Source organism: Pseudophryne corroboree, chromosome 5 (assembly GCF_028390025.1).
Source record: "Pseudophryne corroboree isolate aPseCor3 chromosome 5, aPseCor3.hap2, whole genome shotgun sequence".
In the NCBI taxonomy this organism is placed as follows: Eukaryota; Metazoa; Chordata; class Amphibia; order Anura; family Myobatrachidae; genus Pseudophryne; species Pseudophryne corroboree.
In genome coordinates this window covers 849738996-849762554 of record NC_086448.1, presented here as the reverse complement: position 1 = coordinate 849762554, position 23559 = coordinate 849738996, and the positions used below count along the sequence as shown (strand labels likewise).

At 46.7% G+C, this 23559-nt stretch overlaps 1 protein-coding gene across 4 annotated transcripts in view; it reads left to right on the top strand.

Moving 5' to 3' along the window:
- LOC134928692 (zinc finger protein 84-like) overlaps positions 1-22667 on the top strand; it is a 284461-nt gene extending 261794 nt beyond the window's left edge. For all 4 annotated transcript variants that reach the window (XM_063924696.1, XM_063924695.1, XM_063924697.1 and 1 more), the window contains one exon: positions 19501-22667. In XM_063924696.1, coding sequence (XP_063780766.1) covers positions 19501-21548 — 2048 coding nt within the window. In that variant the 3' untranslated portion in view covers positions 21549-22667. The remainder of the gene's footprint in view (positions 1-19500) is intronic.
- Positions 22668-23559: the final 892 nt, after the last annotated feature.

The following is a 23559-nucleotide window of genomic DNA, read 5'->3' as shown; positions in this document are numbered from 1 at the left end:
TAATGGACAGGAGTATCCCAGGGAGGTATGGTTACTATCATAGGGTGTAATGGACAGGAGCATCCCAGGGAGGTATGGTTACTATCATAGGGTGTAATGGACAGGAGCATCCCAAGAAAGTATTGTTACTATCATAGGGTGTAATGGACAGGAGCATCCCAGGGAGATATGGTTACTATCATAGGATGTAATGGACAGGAGGATCCCAGGGAGGTATGGTAATTATCATAGGGTGTAATGGACAGGAGTATCCAAGGGAGTTATGTTTACTATCATAGGGTGTAATGGACAGGAGCATCCCAAGAAAGTATTGTTACTATCATAGGGTGTAATAGACAGGAGCATCCCAGGGAGGTATGGTTACTATCATAGGATGTAATGGACAGGAGGATCCCAGGGAGGTATGGTAATTATCATAGGGTGTAATGGACAGGAGTATCCAAGGGAGTTATGGTTACTATCATAGGGTGTAATGGACAGGAGCATCCCAGGGAGGTATGGTTACTATCATAGGGTGTAATGGACAGGAGCATCCCAGGGAGGTATGGTTACTATCATAGGATGTGATGGACAGGATTATCCCAGGGAGGTATGGTTACTATCATAGGGTGTCATGGACAGGAGTATCCCAGGATGGTATGATATTAGTATCATAGGATATGATGGACAGGAGTAATCCAGGAAGGTATGGTTACTATCATAGGGTGTAATGGACAGGAGTATCCCATGGAGGTATGGTTACTATCATAGGATGTGATGGACAGGAGTATCCTAGGGAGGTATGGTTACTATCATAGGGTGTAATGGACAGGAGTATCCCATAGCGGTATGGTTACTATCATAGGATGTGATGGACAGGAGCATCCCAGGGAGGTATGGTTACTATCATAGGGTGTGATGGACAGGAGCATCCCAGTAAAGTATTGTTACTATCATAGGGTGTAATGGACAGGAGCATCCCATGGAGGTATGGTTACTATCATAGGGTGTAATGGACAGGAGTATCCCAGGGAGGTATGGTTACTATCATAGGGTGTAATGGACAGGAGCATCCCAGGGAGGTATGGTTACTATCATAGGGTGTAATGGACAGGAGCATCCCAAGAAAGTATTGTTACTATCATAGGGTGTAATGGACAGGAGCATCCCAGGGAGATATGGTTACTATCATAGGATGTAATGGACAGGAGGATCCCAGGGAGGTATGGTAATTATCATAGGGTGTAATGGACAGGAGTATCCAAGGGAGTTATGGTTACTATCATAGGGTGTAATGGACAGGAGCATCCCAAGAAAGTATTGTTACTATCATAGGGTGTAATAGACAGGAGCATCCCAGGGAGGTATGGTTACTATCATAGGATGTAATGGACAGGAGGATCCCAGGGAGGTATGGTAATTATCATAGGGTGTAATGGACAGGAGTATCCAAGGGAGTTATGGTTACTATCATAGGGTGTAATGGACAGGAGCATCCCAGGGAGGTATGGTTACTATCATAGGGTGTAATGGACAGGAGCATCCCAGGGAGGTATGGTTACTATCATAGGATGTGATGGACAGGATTATCCCAGGGAGGTATGGTTACTATCATAGGGTGTCATGGACAGGAGTATCCCAGGGAGGTATGGTTACTATCATAGGATGTGATGGACAGGAGTATCCCAGGGAGGTATGGTTACTATCATAGGGTGTAATGGACAGGAGCATCCCAGGGAGGTATGGTTACTATCATAGGGTGTAATGGATAGGAGCATCCCAGGGAGGTATGGTTAGTATCATAGGGTGTAATGGACAGGAGTATCCCAGGGAGGTATGGTTACTATTATAGGGTGTAATGGACAGGAGTATCCCATGGAGGTATGGTTACTATCATAGGGTGTAATGGACAGGAGCATCCCAGGGAGGTATGGTTACTATCATAGGATGTGATGGACAGGATTATCCCAGGGAGGTATGGTTACTATCATAGGGTGTCATGGACAGGAGTATCCCAGGGAGGTATGGTTACTATCATAGGATGTGATGGACAGGAGTATCCCAGGGAGATATGGTTACTATCATAGGGTGTAATGGACAGGAGCATCCCAGGGAGGTATGGTTACTATCATAGGGTGTAATGGATAGGAGCATCCCAGGGAGGTATGGTTAGTATCATAGGGTGTAATGGACAGGAGTATCCCAGGGAGGTATGGTTACTATCATAGGATGTGATGGACAGGAGTATCCCAGGGAGATATGGTTACTATCATAGGGTGTAATGGACAGGAGTATCCCAGAGTGGTATGGTTACTATCATAGGGTGTAATGGACAGGAGCATCCCAGGGAGGTATGGTTACTATCATAGGGTGTGATGGACAGGTATATTCCAGGGTTATAGTTACTATCGTAGTATTTAATTAAAGGAGTACCACAAGGGGGATGCAATCAATTTTCCGACTGCCGGTATCCCGGAGGTCAGGATACTGACGCTGGAATCCCGTCAGCCAACAATGCCAACAGCCGAAATCCCAGCGCACAGGGGCTATTCCCACTCGTGAGTGTCCACAACACTCACTGAGTGAGAATAGAACCTGTGGCGAACGCAGCGGGCCTCCGAGACCGCAAGGGGAATCTTAGCACTTGCCCCACTGCCGGCATTCAGGCTGGCGGGATGCCACTGTCAGGAACTTGACAGCCGGTAAATAGTATGTTCCCCCCCCCCCCCTTCCAGGGGTATGGTTACTATCATAGGGTGTAATGGACAGGAGCATCCCAGGGAGGTATGGTTACTATCATAGGGTGTGATGGACAGGAGCATCCCAAGAAAGTATTGTTACTATCATAGGGTGTAATGGACAGGAGTATCCCATAGCGGTATGGTTACTATCATAGGGTGTAATGGACAGGAGCATCCCAGGGAGGTATGGTTACTATCATAGGGTGTAATGGACGGGAGCATCCCAGGGAGGTATGTATGGTTACTATCATAGGGTGTAATGGACAGGAGTATCCCTGGGAGGTATGGTTACTATTATAGGGTGTAATGGACAGGAGTATCCCAGGGAGGTATGGTTACTATTATAGGGTGTAATGGACAGGAGTATCCCAGGGAGGTATGGTTACTATTATAGGGTGTAATGGACAGGAGTATCCCAGGGAGGTATGGTTACTATCATAGGATGTGATGGACAGGAGTATCCCAGGGAGATATGGTTACTATCACAGGGTGTAATGGACAGGAGTATCCCAGGGTGGTATGGTTACTATTATAGGGTGTAATGGACAGGAGTATCCCAGGGAGGTATGGTTACTATTATAGGGTGTAATGGACAGGAGTATCCCAGGGAGGTATGGTTACTATCATAGGATGTGATGGACAGGAGTTTCCCAGGGAGATATGGTTACTATCATAGGGTGTAATGGACAGGAGTATCCCAGGGAGGTATGGTAATTATCATAGGGTGTAATGGACAGGAGTATCCAAGGGAGTTATGGTTACTATCATAGGGTGTAATGGACAGGAGCATCCCAGGGAGGTATGGTTACTATCATAGGGTGTAATGGACAGGAGCATCCCAGGGAGGTATGGTTACTATCATAGGATGTGATGGACAGGATTATCCCAGGGAGGTATGGTTACTATCATAGGGTGTCATGGACAGGAGTATCCCAGGGAGGTATGGTTACTATCATAGGATGTGATGGACAGGAGTATCCCAGGGAGGTATGGTTACTATCATAGGGTGTAATGGACAGGAGCATCCCAGGGAGGTGTGGTTACTATCCTAGGGTGTAATGGATAGGAGCATCCCAGGGAGGTATGGTTAGTATCATAGGGTGTAATGGACAGGAGTATCCCAGGGAGGTATGGTTACTATTATAGGGTGTAATGGACAGGAGTATCCCATGGAGGTATGGTTACTATCATAGGGTGTAATGGACAGGAGTATCCCATGGAGGTATGGTTACTATCATAGGGTGTAATGGATAGGAGCATCCTAGGGAGGTATGGTTAGTATCATAGGATGTGATGGACAGGAGTATCCCAGGGAGGTATGGTTACTATCATAGGGTGTAATGGACAGGAGCATCCCAGGGAGGTATGGTTACTATCATAGGGTGTAATGGATAGGAGCATCCCATGGAGGTATGGTTAGTATCATAGGGTGTAATGGACAGGAGTATCCCAGGGAGGTATGGTTACTATTATAGGGTGTAATGGACAGGAGTATCCCATTGAGGTATGGTTACTATCATAGGGTGTAATGGATAGGAGCATCCTAGGGAGGTATGGTTAGTATCATAGGATGTGATGGACAGGAGTATCCCAGGGAGATATGGTTACTATCATAGTGTGTAATGGACAGGAGTATCCCAGGGTGGTATGGTTACTATCATAGGGTGTAATGGACAGGAGCATCCCAGGGAGGTATGGTTACTATCATAGGGTTTAATGGACAGGTATATTCCAGGGTTATAGTTACTATCGTAGTATTTAATTAAAGGAGGACCCCAAGGGGGATGCAATCAATTTTCCGACTGTGGGATCCCGGAGGTCAGTATACTGACGCTGGAATCCCGTCAGCCAACAATGCCAACAGCCGAAATCCCAGCGCACAGGGGCTATTCCCACTCGTGAGTGTCCACAACACTCACTGAGTGAGAATAGAACCTGTGGCGAACGCAGCGGGCCTCCGAGCCCGCAAGGGGAATCTTAGCACTTGCCCAACTGCCGGCATTCAGGCTGGCGGGATGCCACTGTCAGGAACTTGACAGCCGGTAAATAGTATGCCCCCCCCCCCCTCTCCAGGGGTATGGTTACTATCATAGGGTGTAATGGACAGGAGCATCCCAAGAAAGTATTGTTACTATCATAGGGTGTAATGGACAGGAGTATCCCATAGCGGTATGGTTACTATCAAAGGGTGTAATGGACAGGAGCATCCCAGGGAGGTATGGTTACTATCATAGGGTGTAATGGACGGGAGCATCCCAGGGAGGTATGTATGGTTACTATCATAGGGTGTAATGGACAGGAGCATCCCAGGGATGTATGGTTACTATCATAGGGTGTAATGGACAGGAGCATCCCATGGAGGTATGGTTACTATCAAAGGGTGTAATGGACAGGCATATTCCAAGAGTATGATTACTATCATAGGGTGTAATGGACAGGAGTATCCCAGGGAGGTATGGTTACTATCATAGGGTGTAATGGACAGGAGTATCCAAGGGAGGTATGGTTACTATCATAGGGTGTGATGGACAGGAGTATCCCAGGGAGGTATGGTTACTATCATAGGGTGTAATGGACAGGAGCATCCCAGGGAGGTATGGTTACTATCATAGGATGTGATGGAGAGGAGTATCCCAGGGCGGTATGGTTACTATCATAGGGTGTCATGGACAGGAGTATCCCAGGGAGGTAAGGTTACTGTCATAGGGTGTAATGGACAGGAGTATCCCATGGAGGTATGGTTACTATCATAGGGTGTGATGGACAGGAGTATCCCAGGGAGGTATGGTTACTATCATAGGGTGTAATGGACTAGAGCATGCCAGGGAGGTATGATTACTATCATAGGATGTGATGGATAGGAGCATCCCAGTGAGGTATGGTTACTATCATAGGGTGTAATGGACAGGAGTATCCCAGGAAGGTATGATTAGTATCATAGGATGTGATGGACAGGAGTATCCCAGGTAGGTATGGTTACTATCATAGGGTGTAATGGACCGGAGCATCCCAGGGAGGTATGGTTACTATCATAGGATGTGATGGACAGGAGTATCCCAGGGAGGTATGGTTACTATCATAGGGTGTAATGGACAGGAGTATCCCATGGAGGTATGGTTACTATCATAGGGTGTGATGGACAGGAGTATCCCAGGGAGGTATAGTTACTATCATAAGGTGTAATGGACAGGAGTATCCCAGGATGGTATGATATTAGTATCATAGGATATGATGGACAGGAGTAATCCAGGAAGGTATGGTTACTATCATAGGGTGTAATGGACAGGAGTATCCCATGGAGGTATGGTTACTATCATAGGATGTGATGGACAGGAGTATCCTAGGGAGGTATGGTTACTATCATAGGGTGTAATGGACAGGAGTATCCCATAGCGGTATGGTTACTATCATAGGATGTGATGGACAGGAGCATCCCAGGGAAGTATGGTTACTATCATAGGGTGTGATGGACAGGAGCATCCCAGGAAAGTATTGTTACTATCATAGGGTGTAATGGACAGGAGCATCCCATGGAGGTATGGTTACTATCATAGGGTGTAATGGACAGGAGTATCCCAGGGAGGTATGGTTACTATCATAGGGTGTAATGGACAGGAGCATCCCAAGAAAGTATTGTTACTATCATAGGGTGTAATGGACAGGAGCATCCCAGGGAGATATGGTTACTATCATAGGATGTAATGGACAGGAGGATCCCAGGGAGGTATGGTTATTATCATAGGGTGTAATGGACAGGAGTATCCAAGGGAGTTATGGTTACTATCATAGGGTGTAATGGACAAGAGCATCCCAGGGAGGTATGGTTACTATCATAGGGTGTAATGGACAGGAGCATCCCAGGGAGGTATGGTTACTATCATAGGATGTGATGGACAGGATTATCCCAGGGAGGTATGGTTACTATCATAGGGTGTCATGGACAGGAGTATCCCAGGGAGGTATGGTTACTATCATAGGATGTGATGGACAGGAGTATCCCAGGGAGGTATGGTTACTATCATAGGGTGTAATGGACAGAAGCATCCCAGGGAGGTATGGTTACTATCATAGGGTGTAATGGATAGGAGCATCCCAGGGAGGTATGGTTAGTATCATAGGGTGTAATGGACAGGAGTATCCCAGGGAGGTATGGTTACTATTATAGGGTGTAATGGACAGGAGTATCCCATGGAGGTATGGTTACTATCATAGGGTGTAATGGATAGGAGCATCCTAGGGAGGTATGGTTAGTATCATAGGATGTGATGGACAGGAGTATCCCAGGGAGATATGGTTACTATCATAGGGTGTAATGGACAGGAGTATCCCAGGGTGGTATGGTTACTATCATAGGGTGTAATGGACAGGAGCATCCCTGGGAGGTATGGTTACTATCATAGGGTTTAATGGACAGGTATATTCCAGGGTTATAGTTACTATCGTAGTATTTAATTAAAGGAGTACCCCAAGGGGGATGCAATCAATTTTCCGACTGTGGGATCCCGGAGGTCAGGATACTGACGCTGGAATCCCGTCAGCCAACAATGCCAACAGCCGAAATCCCAGCGCACAGGGGCTATTCCCACTCGTGAGTGTCCACAACACTCACTGAGTGAGAGTAGAACCTGTGGCGAACGCAGCGGGCCTCCGAGCCCGCAAGGGGAATCTTAGCACTTGCCCCACTGCCGGCATTCAGGCTGGCGGGATGCCACTGTCAGGAACTTGACAGCCGGTAAATAGTATGTTCCCCCCCCCCTCTCCAGGGGTATGGTTACTATCATAGGGTGTAATGGACAGGAGCATCCCAAGAAAGTATTGTTACTATCATAGGGTGTAATGGACAGGAGTATCCCATAGCGGTATGGTTACTATCATAGGGTGTAATGGACAGGAGCATCCCAGGGAGGTATGGTTACTATCATAGGGTGTAATGGACGGGAGCATCCCAGGGAGGTATGTATGGTTACTATCATAGGGTGTAATGGACAGGAGCATCCCAGGGAGGTATGGTTCCTATCATAGGGTGTATTGGACAGGAGCATCCCATGGAGGTATGGTTACTATCAAAGGGTGTAATGGACAGGCATATTTCAAGAGTATGATTAGTATCATAGGGTGTAATGGACAGGAGTATCCCAGGGAGGTATGGTTACTATCACAGGGTGTAATGGACAGGAGCATCCCAGGGAGGTATGGTTACTATCATAGGATGTGATGGAGAGGAGTATCCCAGGGAGGTATGGTTACTATCATAGGGTGTCATGGACAGGAGTATCCCAGGGAGGTAAGGTTACTGTCATAGGGTGTAATGGACAGGAGTATCCCATGGAGGTATGGTTACTATCATAGGGTGTGATGGACAGGAGTATCCCAGGGAGGTATGGTTACTATCATAGGGTGTAATGGACTGGAGCATGCCAGGGAGGTATGATTACTATCATAGGATGTGATGGATAGGAGCATCCCAAGAAAGTATTGTTACTATCATAGGGTGTAATGGACAGGAGCATCCCAGGGAGATATGGTTACTATCATAGGATGTAATGGACAGGAGGATCCCAGGGAGGTATGGTAATTATCATAGGGTGTAATGGACAGGAGCATCCCAGGGAGGTATGGTTACTATCATAGGATGTGATGGACAGGAGTATCCCAGGGAGGTATGGTTACTATCATAGGGTGTAATGGACAGGAGGATCCCAGGGAGGTATGGTAATTATCATAGGGTGTAATGGACAGGAGCATCCCAGGGAGGTATGGTTACTATCATAGGATGTGATGGACAGGAGTATCCCAGGGAGGTATGGTTACTATCATAGGGTGTAATGGACAGGAGTATCCCATGGAGGTATGGTTACTATCATAGGGTGTGATGGACAGGAGTATCCCAGGGAGGTATAGTTACTATCATAAGGTGTAATGGACAGGAGTATCCCAGGATGGTATGATATTAGTATCATAGGATATGATGGACAGGAGTATCCCAGGAAGGTATGGTTACTATCATAGGGTGTAATGGACAGGAGTATCCCATGGAGGTATGGTTACTATCATAGGATGTGATGGACAGGAGTATCCCAGGGAAGTATGGTTACTATCATAGGGTGTAATGGACAGGAGTATCCCATAGCGGTATGGTTACTATCATAGGATGTGATGGACAGGAGCATCCCAGGGAGGTATGGTTACTATCATAGGGTGTGATGGACAGGAGCATCCCATGAAAGTATTGTTACTATCATAGGGTGTAATGGACAGGAGCATCCCAGGGAGGTATGGTTACTATCATAGGGTGTCATGGACAGGAGTATCCCAGGGAGGTATGGTTACTATCATAGGATGTGATGGACAGGAGTATCCCAGGGAGGTATGGTTACTATCATAGGGTGTAATGGACAGGAGCATCCCAGGGAGGTATGGTTACTATCATAGGGTGTAATGGATAGGAGCATCCCAGGGAGGTATGGTTAGTATCATAGGGTGTAATGGACAGGAGTATCCCAGGGAGGTATGGTTACTATTATAGGGTGTAATGGACAGGAGTATCCCATGGAGGTATGGTTACTATCATAGGGTGTAATGGATAGGAGCATCCTAGGGAGGTATGGTTAGTATCATAGGATGTGATGGACAGGAGTATCCCAGGGAGATATGGTTACTATCATAGGGTGTAATGGACAGGAGTATCCCAGGGTGGTATGGTTACTATCATAGGGTGTAATGGACAGGAGCATCCCAGGGAGGTATGGTTACTATCATAGGGTTTAATGGACAGGTATATTCCAGGGTTATAGTTACTATCGTAGTATTTAATTAAAGGAGGACCCCAAGGGGGATGCAATCAATTTTCCGACTGTGGGATCCCGGAGGTCAGTATACTGACGCTGGAATCCCGTCAGCCAACAATGCCAACAGCCGAAATCCCAGCGCACAGGGGCTATTCCCACTCGTGAGTGTCCACAACACTCACTGAGTGAGAATAGAACCTGTGGCGAACGCAGCGGGCCTCCGAGCCCGCAAGGGGAATCTTAGCACTTGCCCCACTGCCGGCATTCAGGCTGGCGGGATGCCACTGTCAGGAACTTGACAGCCGGTAAATAGTATGCCCCCCCCCCCCCCCCCCTTTCCAGGGGTATGGTTACTATCATAGGGTGTAATGGACAGGAGCATCCCAAGAAAGTATTGTTACTATCATAGGGTGTAATGGACAGGAGTATCCCATAGCGGTATGGTTACTATCAAAGGGTGTAATGGACAGGAGCATCCCAGGGAGGTATGGTTACTATCATAGGGTGTAATGGACGGGAGCATCCTAGGGAGGTATGTATGGTTACTATCATAGGGTGTAATGGACAGGAGCATCCCAGGGATGTATGGTTACTATCATAGGGTGTAATGGACAGGAGCATCCCATGGAGGTATGGTTACTATCAAAGGGTGTAATGGACAGGCATATTCCAAGAGTATGATTAGTATCATAGGGTGTAATGGACAGGAGTATCCCAGGGAGGTATGGTTACTATCATAGGGTGTAATGGACAGGAGTATCCAAGGGAGGTATGGTTACTATCATAGGGTGTGATGGACAGGAGTATCCCAGGGAGGTATGGTTACTATCATAGGGTGTAATGGACAGGAGCATCCCAGGGAGGTATGGTTACTATCATAGGATGTGATGGAGAGGAGTATCCCAGGGAGGTATGGTTACTATCATAGGGTGTCATGGACAGGAGTATCCCAGGGAGGTAAGGTTACTGTCATAGGGTGTAATGGACAGGAGTATCCCATGGTGGTATGGTTACTATCATAGGGTGTGATGGACAGGAGTATCCCAGGGAGGTATGGTTACTATCATAGGGTGTAATGGACTGGAGCATGCCAGGGAGGTATGATTACTATCATAGGATGTGATGGATAGGAGCATCCCAGTGAGGTATGGTTACTATCATAGGGTGTAATGGACAGGAGTATCCCAGGAAGGTATGATTAGTATCATAGGATGTGATGGACAGGAGTATCCCAGGTAGGTATGGTTACTATCATTTGGTGTAATGGACCGGAGCATCCCAGGGAGGTATGGTTACTATCATAGGATGTGATGGACAGGAGTATCCCAGGGAGGTATGGTTACTATCATAGGGTGTAATGGACAGGAGTATCCCATGGAGGTATGGTTACTATCATAGGGTGTGATGGACAGGAGTATCCCAGGGAGGTATAGTTACTATCATAAGGTGTAATGGACAGGAGTATCCCAGGATGGTATGATATTAGTATCATAGGATATGATGGACAGGAGTAATCCAGGAAGGTATGGTTACTATCATAGGGTGTAATGGACAGGAGTATCCCATGGAGGTATGGTTACTATCATAGGATGTGATGGACAGGAGTATCCTAGGGAGGTATGGTTACTATCATAGGGTGTAATGGACAGGAGTATCCCATAGCGGTATGGTTACTATCATAGGATGTGATGGACAGGAGCATCCCAGGGAGGTATGGTTACTATCATAGGGTGTGATGGACAGGAGCATCCCAGGAAAGTATTGTTACTATCATAGGGTGTAATGGACAGGAGCATCCCATGGAGGTATGGTTACTATCATAGGGTGTAATGGACAGGAGCATCCCAGGGAGGTATGGTTACTATCATAGGGTGTAATGGACAGGAGCATCCCAAGAAAGTATTGTTACTATCATAGGGTGTAATGGACAGGAGCATCCCAGGGAGATATGGTTACTATCATAGGATGTAATGGACAGGAGGATCCCAGGGAGGTATGGTAATTATCATAGGGTGTAATGGACAGGAGTATCCAAGGGAGTTATGTTTACTATCATAGGGTGTAATGGACAGGAGCATCCCAAGAAAGTATTGTTACTATCATAGGGTGTAATAGACAGGAGCATCCCAGGGAGGTATGGTTACTATCATAGGATGTAATGGACAGGAGGATCCCAGGGAGGTATGGTAATTATCATAGGGTGTAATGGACAGGAGTATCCAAGGGAGTTATGGTTACTATCATAGGGTGTAATGGACAGGAGCATCCCAGGGAGGTATGGTTACTATCATAGGGTGTAATGGACAGGAGCATCCCAGGGAGGTATGGTTACTATCATAGGATGTGATGGACAAGATTATCCCAGGGAGGTATGGTTACTATCATAGGGTGTCATGGACAGGAGTATCCCAGGATGGTATGATATTAGTATCATAGGATATGATGGACAGGAGTAATCCAGGAAGGTATGGTTACTATCATAGGGTGTAATGGACAGGAGTATCCCATGGAGGTATGGTTACTATCATAGGATGTGATGGACAGGAGTATCCTAGGGAGGTATGGTTACTATCATAGGGTGTAATGGACAGGAGTATCCCATAGCGGTATGGTTACTATCATAGGATGTGATGGACAGGAGCATCCCAGGGAGGTATGGTTACTATCATAGGGTGTGATGGACAGGAGCATCCCAGGAAAGTATTGTTACTATCATAGGGTGTAATAGACAGAAGCATCCCATGGAGGTATGGTTACTATCATAGGGTGTAATGGACAGGAGTATCCCAGGGAGGTATGGTTACTATCATAGGGTGTAATGGACAGGAGCATCCCAGGGAGGTATGGTTACTATCATAGGGTGTAATGGACAGGAGCATCCCAAGAAAGTATTGTTACTATCATAGGGTGTAATGGACAGGAGCATCCCAGGGAGATATGGTTACTATCATAGGATGTAATGGACAGGAGGATCCCAGGGAGGTATGGTAATTATCATAGGGTGTAATGGACAGGAGTATCCAAGGGAGTTATGGTTACTATCATAGGGTGTAATGGACAGGAGCATCCCAAGAAAGTATTGTTACTATCATAGGGTGTAATAGACAGGAGCATCCCAGGGAGGTATGGTTACTATCATAGGATGTAATGGACAGGAGGATCCCAGGGAGGTATGGTAATTATCATAGGGTGTAATGGACAGGAGTATCCAAGGGAGTTATGGTTACTATCATAGGGTGTAATGGACAGGAGCATCCCAGGGAGGTATGGTTACTATCATAGGGTGTAATGGACAGGAGCATCCCAGGGAGGTATGGTTACTATCATAGGATGTGATGGACAGGATTATCCCAGGGAGGTATGGTTACTATCATAGGGTGTCATGGACAGGAGTATCCCAGGGAGGTATGGTTACTATCATAGGATGTGATGGACAGGAGTATCCCAGGGAGGTATGGTTACTATCATAGGGTGTAATGGACAGGAGCATCCCAGGGAGGTATGGTTACTATCATAGGGTGTAATGGATAGGAGCATCCCAGGGAGGTATGGTTAGTATCATAGGGTGTAATGGACAGGAGTATCCCAGGGAGGTATGGTTACTATTATAGGGTGTAATGGACAGGAGTATCCCATGGAGGTATGGTTACTATCATAGGGTGTAATGGACAGGAGCATCCCAGGGAGGTATGGTTACTATCATAGGATGTGATGGACAGGATTATCCCAGGGAGGTATGGTTACTATCATAGGGTGTCATGGACAGGAGTATCCCAGGGAGGTATGGTTACTATCATAGGATGTGATGGACAGGAGTATCCCAGGGAGATATGGTTACTATCATAGGGTGTAATGGACAGGAGCATCCCAGGGAGGTATGGTTACTATCATAGGGTGTAATGGATAGGAGCATCCCAGGGAGGTATGGTTAGTATCATAGGGTGTAATGGACAGGAGTATCCCAGGGAGGTATGGTTACTATCATAGGATGTGATGGACAGGATTATCCCAGGGAGGTATGGTTACTATCATAGGGTGTCATGGACAGGAGTATCCCAGGGAGGTATGGTTACTATCATAGGATGTGATGGACAGGAGTATCCCAGGGAGATATGGTTACTATCATAGGGTGTAATGGACAGGAGCATCCCAGGGAGGTATGGTTACTATCATAGGATGTGATGGACAGGATTATCCCAGGGAGGTATGGTTACTATCATAGGGTGTCATGGACAGGAGTATCCCAGGGAGGTATGGTTACTATCATAGGATGTGATGGACAGGAGTATCCCAGGGAGATATGGTTACTATCATAGGGTGTAATGGACAGGAGTATCCCAGGGTGGTATGGTTACTATCATAGGGTGTAATGGACAGGAGCATCCCAGGGAGGTATGGTTACTATCATAGGGTGTGATGGACAGGTATATTCCAGGGTTATAGTTACTATCGTAGTATTTAATTAAAGGAGTACCACAAGGGGGATGCAATCAATTTTCCGACTGCCGGTATCCCGGAGGTCAGGATACTGACGCTGGAATCCCGTCAGCCAACAATGCCAACAGCCGAAATCCCAGCGCACAGGGGCTATTCCCACTCGTGAGTGTCCACAACACTCACTGAGTGAGAATAGAACCTGTGGCAAACGCAGCGGGCCTCCGAGACCGCAAGGGGAATCTTAGCACTTGCCCCACTGCCGGCATTCAGGCTGGCGGGATGCCACTGTCAGGAACTTGACAGCCGGTAAATAGTATGTTCCCCCCCCCCCCCCCCTTCCAGGGGTATGGTTACTATCATAGGGTGTAATGGACAGGAGCATCCCAGGGAGGTATGGTTACTATCATAGGGTGTGATGGACAGGAGCATCCCAAGAAAGTATTGTTACTATCATAGGGTGTAATGGACAGGAGTATCCCATAGCGGTATGGTTACTATCATAGGGTGTAATGGACAGGAGCATCCCAGGGAGGTATGGTTACTATCATAGGGTGTAATGGACGGGAGCATCCCAGGGAGGTATGTATGGTTACTATCTTAGGGTGTAATGGACAGGAGTATCCCTGGGAGGTATGGTTACTATTATAGGGTGTAATGGACAGGAGTATCCCAGGGAGGTATGGTTACTATTATAGGGTGTAATGGACAGGAGTATCCCAGGGAGGTATGGTTACTATTATAGGGTGTAATGGACAGGAGTATCCCAGGGAGGTATGGTTACTATCATAGGATGTGATGGACAGGAGTATCCCAGGGAGATATGGTTACTATCACAGGGTGTAATGGACAGGAGTATCCCAGGGTGGTATGGTTACTATTATAGGGTGTAATGGACAGGAGTATCCCAGGGAGGTATGGTTACTATTATAGGGTGTAATGGACAGGAGTATCCCAGGGAGGTATGGTTACTATCATAGGATGTGATGGACAGGAGTTTCCCAGGGAGATATGGTTACTATCATAGGGTGTAATGGACAGGAGTATCCCAGGGAGGTATGGTAATTATCATAGGGTGTAATGGACAGGAGTATCCAAGGGAGTTATGGTTACTATCATAGGGTGTAATGGACAGGAGCATCCCAGGGAGGTATGGTTACTATCATAGGGTGTAATGGACAGGAGCATCCCAGGGAGGTATGGTTACTATCATAGGATGTGATGGACAGGATTATCCCAGGGAGGTATGGTTACTATCATAGGGTGTCATGGACAGGAGTATCCCAGGGAGGTATGGTTACTATCATAGGATGTGATGGACAGGAGTATCCCAGGGAGGTATGGTTACTATCATAGGGTGTAATGGACAGGAGCATCCCAGGGAGGTGTGGTTACTATCCTAGGGTGTAATGGATAGGAGCATCCCAGGGAGGTATGGTTAGTATCATAGGGTGTAATGGACAGGAGTATCCCAGGGAGGTATGGTTACTATCATAGGGTGTAATGGACAGGAGTATCCCATGGAGGTATGGTTACTATCATAGGGTGTAATGGATAGGAGCATCCTAGGGAGGTATGGTTAGTATCATAGGATGTGATGGACAGGAGTATCCCAGGGAGGTATGGTTACTATCATAGGGTGTAATGGACAGGAGCATCCCAGGGAGGTATGGTTACTATCATAGGGTGTAATGGATAGGAGCATCCCATGGAGGTATGGTTAGTATCATAGGGTGTAATGGACAGGAGTATCCCAGGGAGGTATGGTTACTATTATAGGGTGTAATGGACAGGAGTATCCCATGGAGGTATGGTTACTATCATAGGGTGTAATGGATAGGAGCATCCTAGGGAGGTATGGTTAGTATCATAGGATGTGATGGACAGGAGTATCCCAGGGAGATATGGTTACTATCATAGGGTGTAATGGACAGGAGTATCCCAGGGTGGTATGGTTACTATCATAGGGTGTAATGGACAGGAGCATCCCAGGGAGGTATGGTTACTATCATAGGGTGTGATGGACAGGTATATTCCAGGGTTATAGTTACTATCGTAGTATTTAATTAAAGGAGTACCCCAAGGGGGATGCAATCAATTTTCCGACTGCCCAAGAAAGTATTGTTACTATCATAGGGTGTAATGGACAGGAGTATCCCATAGCGGTATGGTTACTATCATAGGGTGTAATGGACAGGAGCATCCCAGGGAGGTATGGTTACTATCATAGGGTGTAATGGACGGGAGCATCCCAGGGAGGTATGTATGGTTACTATCATAGGGTGTAATGGACAGGAGTATCCCAGGGAGGTATGGTTACTATCATAGGGTGTAATGGACGGGAGCATCCCAGGGAGGTATGTATGGTTACTATCTTAGGGTGTAATGGACAGGAGTATCCCTGGGAGGTATGGTTACTATTATAGGGTGTAATGGACAGGAGTATCCCAGGGAGGTATGGTTACTATTATAGGGTGTAATGGACAGGAGTATCCCAGGGAGGTATGGTTACTATTATAGGGTGTAATGGACAGGAGTATCCCAGGGAGGTATGGTTACTATCATAGGATGTGATGGACAGGAGTATCCCAGGGAGATATGGTTACTATCACAGGGTGTAATGGACAGGAGTATCCCAGGGTGGTATGGTTACTATTATAGGGTGTAATGGACAGGAGTATCCCAGGGAGGTATGGTTACTATTATAGGGTGTAATGGACAGGAGTATCCCAGGGAGGTATGGTTACTATCATAGGATGTGATGGACAGGAGTTTCCCAGGGAGATATGGTTACTATCATAGGGTGTAATGGACAGGAGTATCCCAGGGAGGTATGGTAATTATCATAGGGTGTAATGGACAGGAGTATCCAAGGGAGTTATGGTTACTATCATAGGGTGTAATGGACAGGAGCATCCCAGGGAGGTATGGTTACTATCATAGGGTGTAATGGACAGGAGCATCCCAGGGAGGTATGGTTACTATCATAGGATGTGATGGACAGGATTATCCCAGGGAGGTATGGTTACTATCATAGGGTGTCATGGACAGGAGTATCCCAGGGAGGTATGGTTACTATCATAGGATGTGATGGACAGGAGTATCCCAGGGAGGTATGGTTACTATCATAGGGTGTAATGGACAGGAGCATCCCAGGGAGGTGTGGTTACTATCCTAGGGTGTAATGGATAGGAGCATCCCAGGGAGGTATGGTTAGTATCATAGGGTGTAATGGACAGGAGTATCCCAGGGAGGTATGGTTACTATCATAGGGTGTAATGGACAGGAGTATCCCATGGAGGTATGGTTACTATCATAGGGTGTAATGGATAGGAGCATCCTAGGGAGGTATGGTTAGTATCATAGGATGTGATGGACAGGAGTATCCCAGGGAGGTATGGTTACTATCATAGGGTGTAATGGACAGGAGCATCCCAGGGAGGTATGGTTACTATCATAGGGTGTAATGGATAGGAGCATCCCATGGAGGTATGGTTAGTATCATAGGGTGTAATGGACAGGAGTATCCCAGGGAGGTATGGTTACTATTATAGGGTGTAATGGACAGGAGTATCCCATGGAGGTATGGTTACTATCATAGGGTGTAATGGATAGGAGCATCCTAGGGAGGTATGGTTAGTATCATAGGATGTGATGGACAGGAGTATCCCAGGGAGATATGGTTACTATCATAGGGTGTAATGGACAGGAGTATCCCAGGGTGGTATGGTTACTATCATAGGGTGTAATGGACAGGAGCATCCCAGGGAGGTATGGTTACTATCATAGGGTGTGATGGACAGGTATATTCCAGGGTTATAGTTACTATCGTAGTATTTAATTAAAGGAGTACCCCAAGGGGGATGCAATCAATTTTCCGACTGCCCAAGAAAGTATTGTTACTATCATAGGGTGTAATGGACAGGAGTATCCCATAGCGGTATGGTTACTATCATAGGGTGTAATGGACAGGAGCATCCCAGGGAGGTATGGTTACTATCATAGGGTGTAATGGACGGGAGCATCCCAGGGAGGTATGTATGGTTACTATCATAGGGTGTAATGGACAGGAGTATCCCAGGGAGGTATGGTACTATTATAGGGTGTAATGGACAGGAGTATCCCAGGGAGGTATGGTTACTATTATAGGGTGTAATGGACAGGAGTATCCCAGGGAGGTATGGTTACTATTATAGGGTGTAATGGACAGGAGTATCCCAGGGAGGTATGGTTACTATCATAGGATGTGATGGACAGGAGTATCCCAGGGAGATATGGTTACTATCACAGGGTGTAATGGACAGGAGTATCCCAGGGTGGTATGGTTACTATTATAGGGTGTAATGGACAGGAGTATCCCAGGGAGGTATGGTTACTATTATAGGGTGTAATGGACAGGAGTATCCCAGGGAGGTATGGCTACTATCATAGGATGTGATGGACAGGAGTATCCCAGGGAGATATGGTTACTATCATAGGGTGTAATGGACAGGAGTATCCCAGGGTGGTATGGTTACTATCATAGGGTGTGATGGACAGGAGCATGCCAGGGAGGTATGGTTACTATCATAGGGTTTAATGGAAAGGAGCATCCCAGGGAGGTATGGTTACTATCATAGGGTGTAATGGACAGGAGTATCCCAGGGAGGTATGGTTACTATCATAGGGTGTAATGGACAAGAGCATCCCAGGGAGGTATGGTTACTATCATAGGGTTTAATGGACAGGTATATTCCAGGGAGGTATGGTTACTATCATAGGGTGTGATGGACAGGAGCATCCCAGGGTGGTATGGTTAGTATCATAGGGTGTAATGGACAGGAGTATCCCAGGGAGGTATGGTTACTATAATAGGGTGTAATGGACAGGAGTATCCCATTAAGATATGGTTACTATCATAGGGTGTAATGGACAGGAGTATCCCAGGGAGGTATGGTTACTAACATAGGTTGTAATGGACAGGAGCATCCCAGGGAGGTATGGTTACTATCATAGGGTGTAATGGACAGGAGCATCCCATGGAGGTATGGTTACTATCATAGGATGTGATGTACAGGAGTATCCCAGGGGTATGGTAACTATCATAGGGTGTAATGGACAGGATTATCCCAGGGAGGTATGGTTACTATCATAGGGTGTGATGGACAGGAGCATCCCAGGGAGGTATCGTTACTATCATAGGGTGTAATGGACAGGAGTATCCCATGGAGGTATGGTTACTATCATAGGATGTGATGTACAGGAGTATCCCAGGGGTATGGTAACTATCATAGGGTGTAATGGACAGGATTATCCCAGGGAGGTATGGTTACAATCATAGGGTGTGATGGACAGGATTATCCCAGGGAGGTATGGTTACTATCATAGGGTGTGATGGACAGGATTATCCCAGGGAGGTATGGTTACTATCATAGGATGTGATGGATAGGAGTATCCCAGGGGTATGGTTACTATCATAGATGAACAGTAGTTTCTTAGGGGTGTAGTTACTACTAAAGGATGTGCCATTACTGCCATGATATGACCCTGTAAATGGTGTGATCTGTTTTCTCTCTTAGATAGCGACTGCACGAGCTCCTGCCAGAATGGCCTGGGATCATCTCCGTTAATATCTCATTCTCTTCCGCTAATGAATTCCGACCTGTCCTCATGCTTTCCTCGAGACTCTGCTTGGGGTCTCCCATCAGCTCCTTCAGCCAACTCGCTGGATAAAGTCAACCAGGGTGATCGGAGCCCCAGTGACATCACCAGTATAATCGCACATCTCCGGAATCTTGCAACTGAGACCTCAAATAATTGTTCCAGAGCTGACGCAGATAAACCTGGACCTAAATCCAGTAGAGACACCACCGGGAACTCTGACAGCCTGAGCGTTGCATTGACCACATGTACTGCCACTGACCCTGGTGTAAAAGACTGCATGGATAGCCAGTTGGATTTCCAGGCAAGTTTGGTTGGCGAAGTAGTAGCCAACCAATATCCATTTGTCAATGTGGAATCAAACTTTAAGAGAAAATCAAACGCAAAGATCTATATCTGCTTAGAATGTGGGAAAACGTGCCCGTGTCAGTCAGCTTACATCCGGCACCAGAGGATCCACACTGGAGAGAAGCCCTATGCATGCTCGGAGTGCGGGAAGAGTTTTATTCAGATCTCCGATTACAACAACCATGTCAGATCCCACACAGGTGAGAAGCCGTACACCTGTGCCGAGTGCGGGAAGAGCTTCAGCCGCAGCACTTACCTGGTGACTCACTCTAGAACCCACACCAAGGAGAAACCATACACCTGCAACGTGTGTGGGAAAAGCTTTGTGCAGCACTCCCACCTCTCCTTACATCTGCGCATCCACAGCGGGGAGAAGCCATATATATGCATTGAGTGTGGCAACAGCTTCAGTCGCAGCTCCACCCTGGTGAAACACAAGAAGTCGCATCGCAGGAAGACGCTTCACATGTGCAAGAAGAAGAATGGGGAAGATATCACGTGGAACTTCACACAGAACAATCCACCCACCTGGGGAACGGAGCAGGAGGGACTGGAGGACTCTCCTTCCACAGCTGAACCCCTACTTGTGAAATCAGAGACAGACGAGACAGCCAAATGCTACCCGCAGGTGGGTAGTTGCAGGAAACGCTACAGAGCGGGGAAGAAAATGACCCACAAACCAATACGAATCTTGCTTGAAAAATATTTAGTTTATGAAGGAGTAGCTGGAAGCAATACTGAATTTTCACCTAAGAAGAAGTTATTATGGAAGAAAAAGTCCCAGCCTCCCTGTAACGAGAGTGAAGAAGGCACGTGCTACACTGACCCGGAGCCCACCATCTGCTCTTCCGAGAACATGAAGAATGAAATGAAAGAAGTGGACACTCAGAAGAATGAGGTTGTGTGTTCTCCTCCTAAGGAGGAAAGTGGAGTGAATGAGAGCCTTCCCCCTGAGGGGCGATGCTGGCCGCCAGATACAGACTGCACTTCAGCAAATGATGGCATCACCAAATGTGAGGTGATGGATCCATCGTGCTCTTACCCTAACACTGACGTGCACAGTAGCGCGCCTGACAATACATCTACCGTCTGCCCTCCCCAGAGGCCGCATAAAGGATCCCCTTTCATCTGCGCTTACTGCGGCAAGAGCTGCCCATGCAAATCCGCTTTTATCCGCCACCAGAGAATTCACACAGGAGAGAAGCCCTATACCTGCACGGAGTGCGGGAAGAGTTTTATTCAGGCATCAGATTATAATAACCATGTCAGGTCCCACACAGGTGAGAAGCCGTACACCTGTGCCGAGTGCGGGAAGAGCTTCAGCCGCAGCACTTACCTGGTGACTCACTCTAGAACCCACACCAAGGAGAAACCGTACACCTGCAGAGAGTGCGGCAAAAGCTTTATCCAGCACTCTCATCTCGCCATACACCTGCGCATTCACAGCGGCGAGAAGCCATACTCTTGCTTGGAGTGTGGAAAACGATTCAGCAGAAGTTCAACGCTCGTTAAGCACCAGAAATCGCACAAGAAGAAGAACACAGCAGGTGAACAACCTAAACTCGGAGAGACAAAATCACTGGTGTCTTCAGAGCCCAGCTCAGGGGGCTCGTCCTAGTCTGTGACCAGAACTATAGTGAGGAACATTTCAGGCACAACACAGAGATGCTGCTTGTCCACTCGTGGTCATTCTCTTCCAGCTAATTTATTCTGGCTCTTTCCTATATTTATCTGCCACTGATAAGTCATGCCATGTGCTGGACTTAGAAACGTGGTTCTCATACTGAATATTATAAAGTGATGGTGAAATGCGTGACTTACTGACGTGGCTGGTTCTCCATGCTGGTGACGTCTGTATATTGTCTCCATTCAGTTACATGCAATGTATGCCCGTTATCATGTGTCTTCCTGCGTGATCTTACTGTTCCACCCTGCACATAAAGACCCTGCCGGTACACGCTAGCATCCCTCGGTGGCTACCTCATGCAGTCCTCAATAAAACAACGATTGTCCACAATAAATCCCTGATACAGTATCATCACCCGTGCAGAGCCGCTCCAATGCAGCTTTTCAGGGCAGTACATAGAGCAGACGTGGTTCATGGGAATGTCTACTGCGGGGGGGGGGGGCTGAAGCAGAATGGAATGTGACTATATCGTGTGCTCAGAGAACAATGTCTCTATTCTCCCATATGCAGAGTTGTGCACATCTATGGAACCAGCACCCTGATCCATACGTCCTTCCCTCATAGTCATCGTCACTATCATCCCCATCTCTGGTACAAAACGTGGCACATCTTGGTGAATGTACAGCCCTAGCTACAGCTTACCTGTCAGCATCTCATTACCACCAGTTCCACCACAGGAGAGGAGATGGGACTGAGCTGCAGACAGCCCCAAATCCCCCACAGATTCTCTGCGATAACTGACCTGCATTTCATCCTGCATCAACCCATGGATGTCTCCTATCCAAATGAAGGGTACAGAAATCAATAATAAGGTCAATTATTTAGCAATAAAGGTCATAGCAGGCTTCCAGCTGAGTGATAACGCTTTCAAATCGCAAACCCAGGTCCAACATGAATCAGAAAGAGTTGTGGTGGTGTGGACTAGATGGCGCTATCGCTCAAGCGGTGATGGTGAATATGAGAGTGCTCAAAAACATATTTAGCTGTGCCGTCTCCGGACGGAAAGTCAAGGGTGTTCAATGTTCAATCTGTGATAGAGAGCTCAACCGTGTTCAAAAAATAGGAAAATGAAACAGAAGTATACAATGTGTAGTATTATCGCGTGAAACAAAATGAGGCAATAACGTAGTCTACGGTTTTTGCCGATAGGCTAGTAGGCTTCACTAGGCAATGTGAATGGTCAGAGAATTGGTGATCTTTTTAAACCAACAAATTGAGACAGTGTTCTCATATAAACACACCTGACTTACAAAAAGACAGTGTTGACATGCCCATAAAGGTATCTTTTCAAGATGTGACGTGCTCTTTATCAATTGGTGGTTGAAGACCAGGATCTAAATGGTATCTGCTATTGTGAGAGAGGGGCGTACCTAACACTCACGTGAGGGAAGGTCGATATCCTCATATAGCGGTTTCTTTCAAGGACATCGTTCCAAAGGGGTTATCATAGTGGTTAAATATCCTTGAAAAAGAGTCTCCTGACTCGAAACGCGTTGGGTTAGAGGGGGCTCTTCAACAGCGGACCTGTCTATTGGACTCTGAAGGAAGGTAGGACCTTGTCAGAAATATTTTTTTTTTGGAACCCCTAAGTTGGCCACTTATTGTTCCAAGACGGTTCTCACTTCCATCAGAGCCGGACTCTTACGCTAAGATCAGCCTGTTTTTTATGTTATGTACTTTGAATAAATTTTACTTTTTACTGCTCCTGGATCGAGGTCCTTGAAAGAAACCGCTATATGAGGACACTAACCGTTTTGCACGTGAGTGTTAGGTACGCCTCCCTCACTATTTTAAGTTTGGCTACCCGCCACTGACTGATAGAGAACCCCATATCTCATGAAAGATACTGTTATGGGCGTCCAGACACCTGTCTCTATGTAACTATCGAAGCAAAAGGAGCGACCGTGCACCGGTATATTATAAATTGTGAGAATTGTAGAAA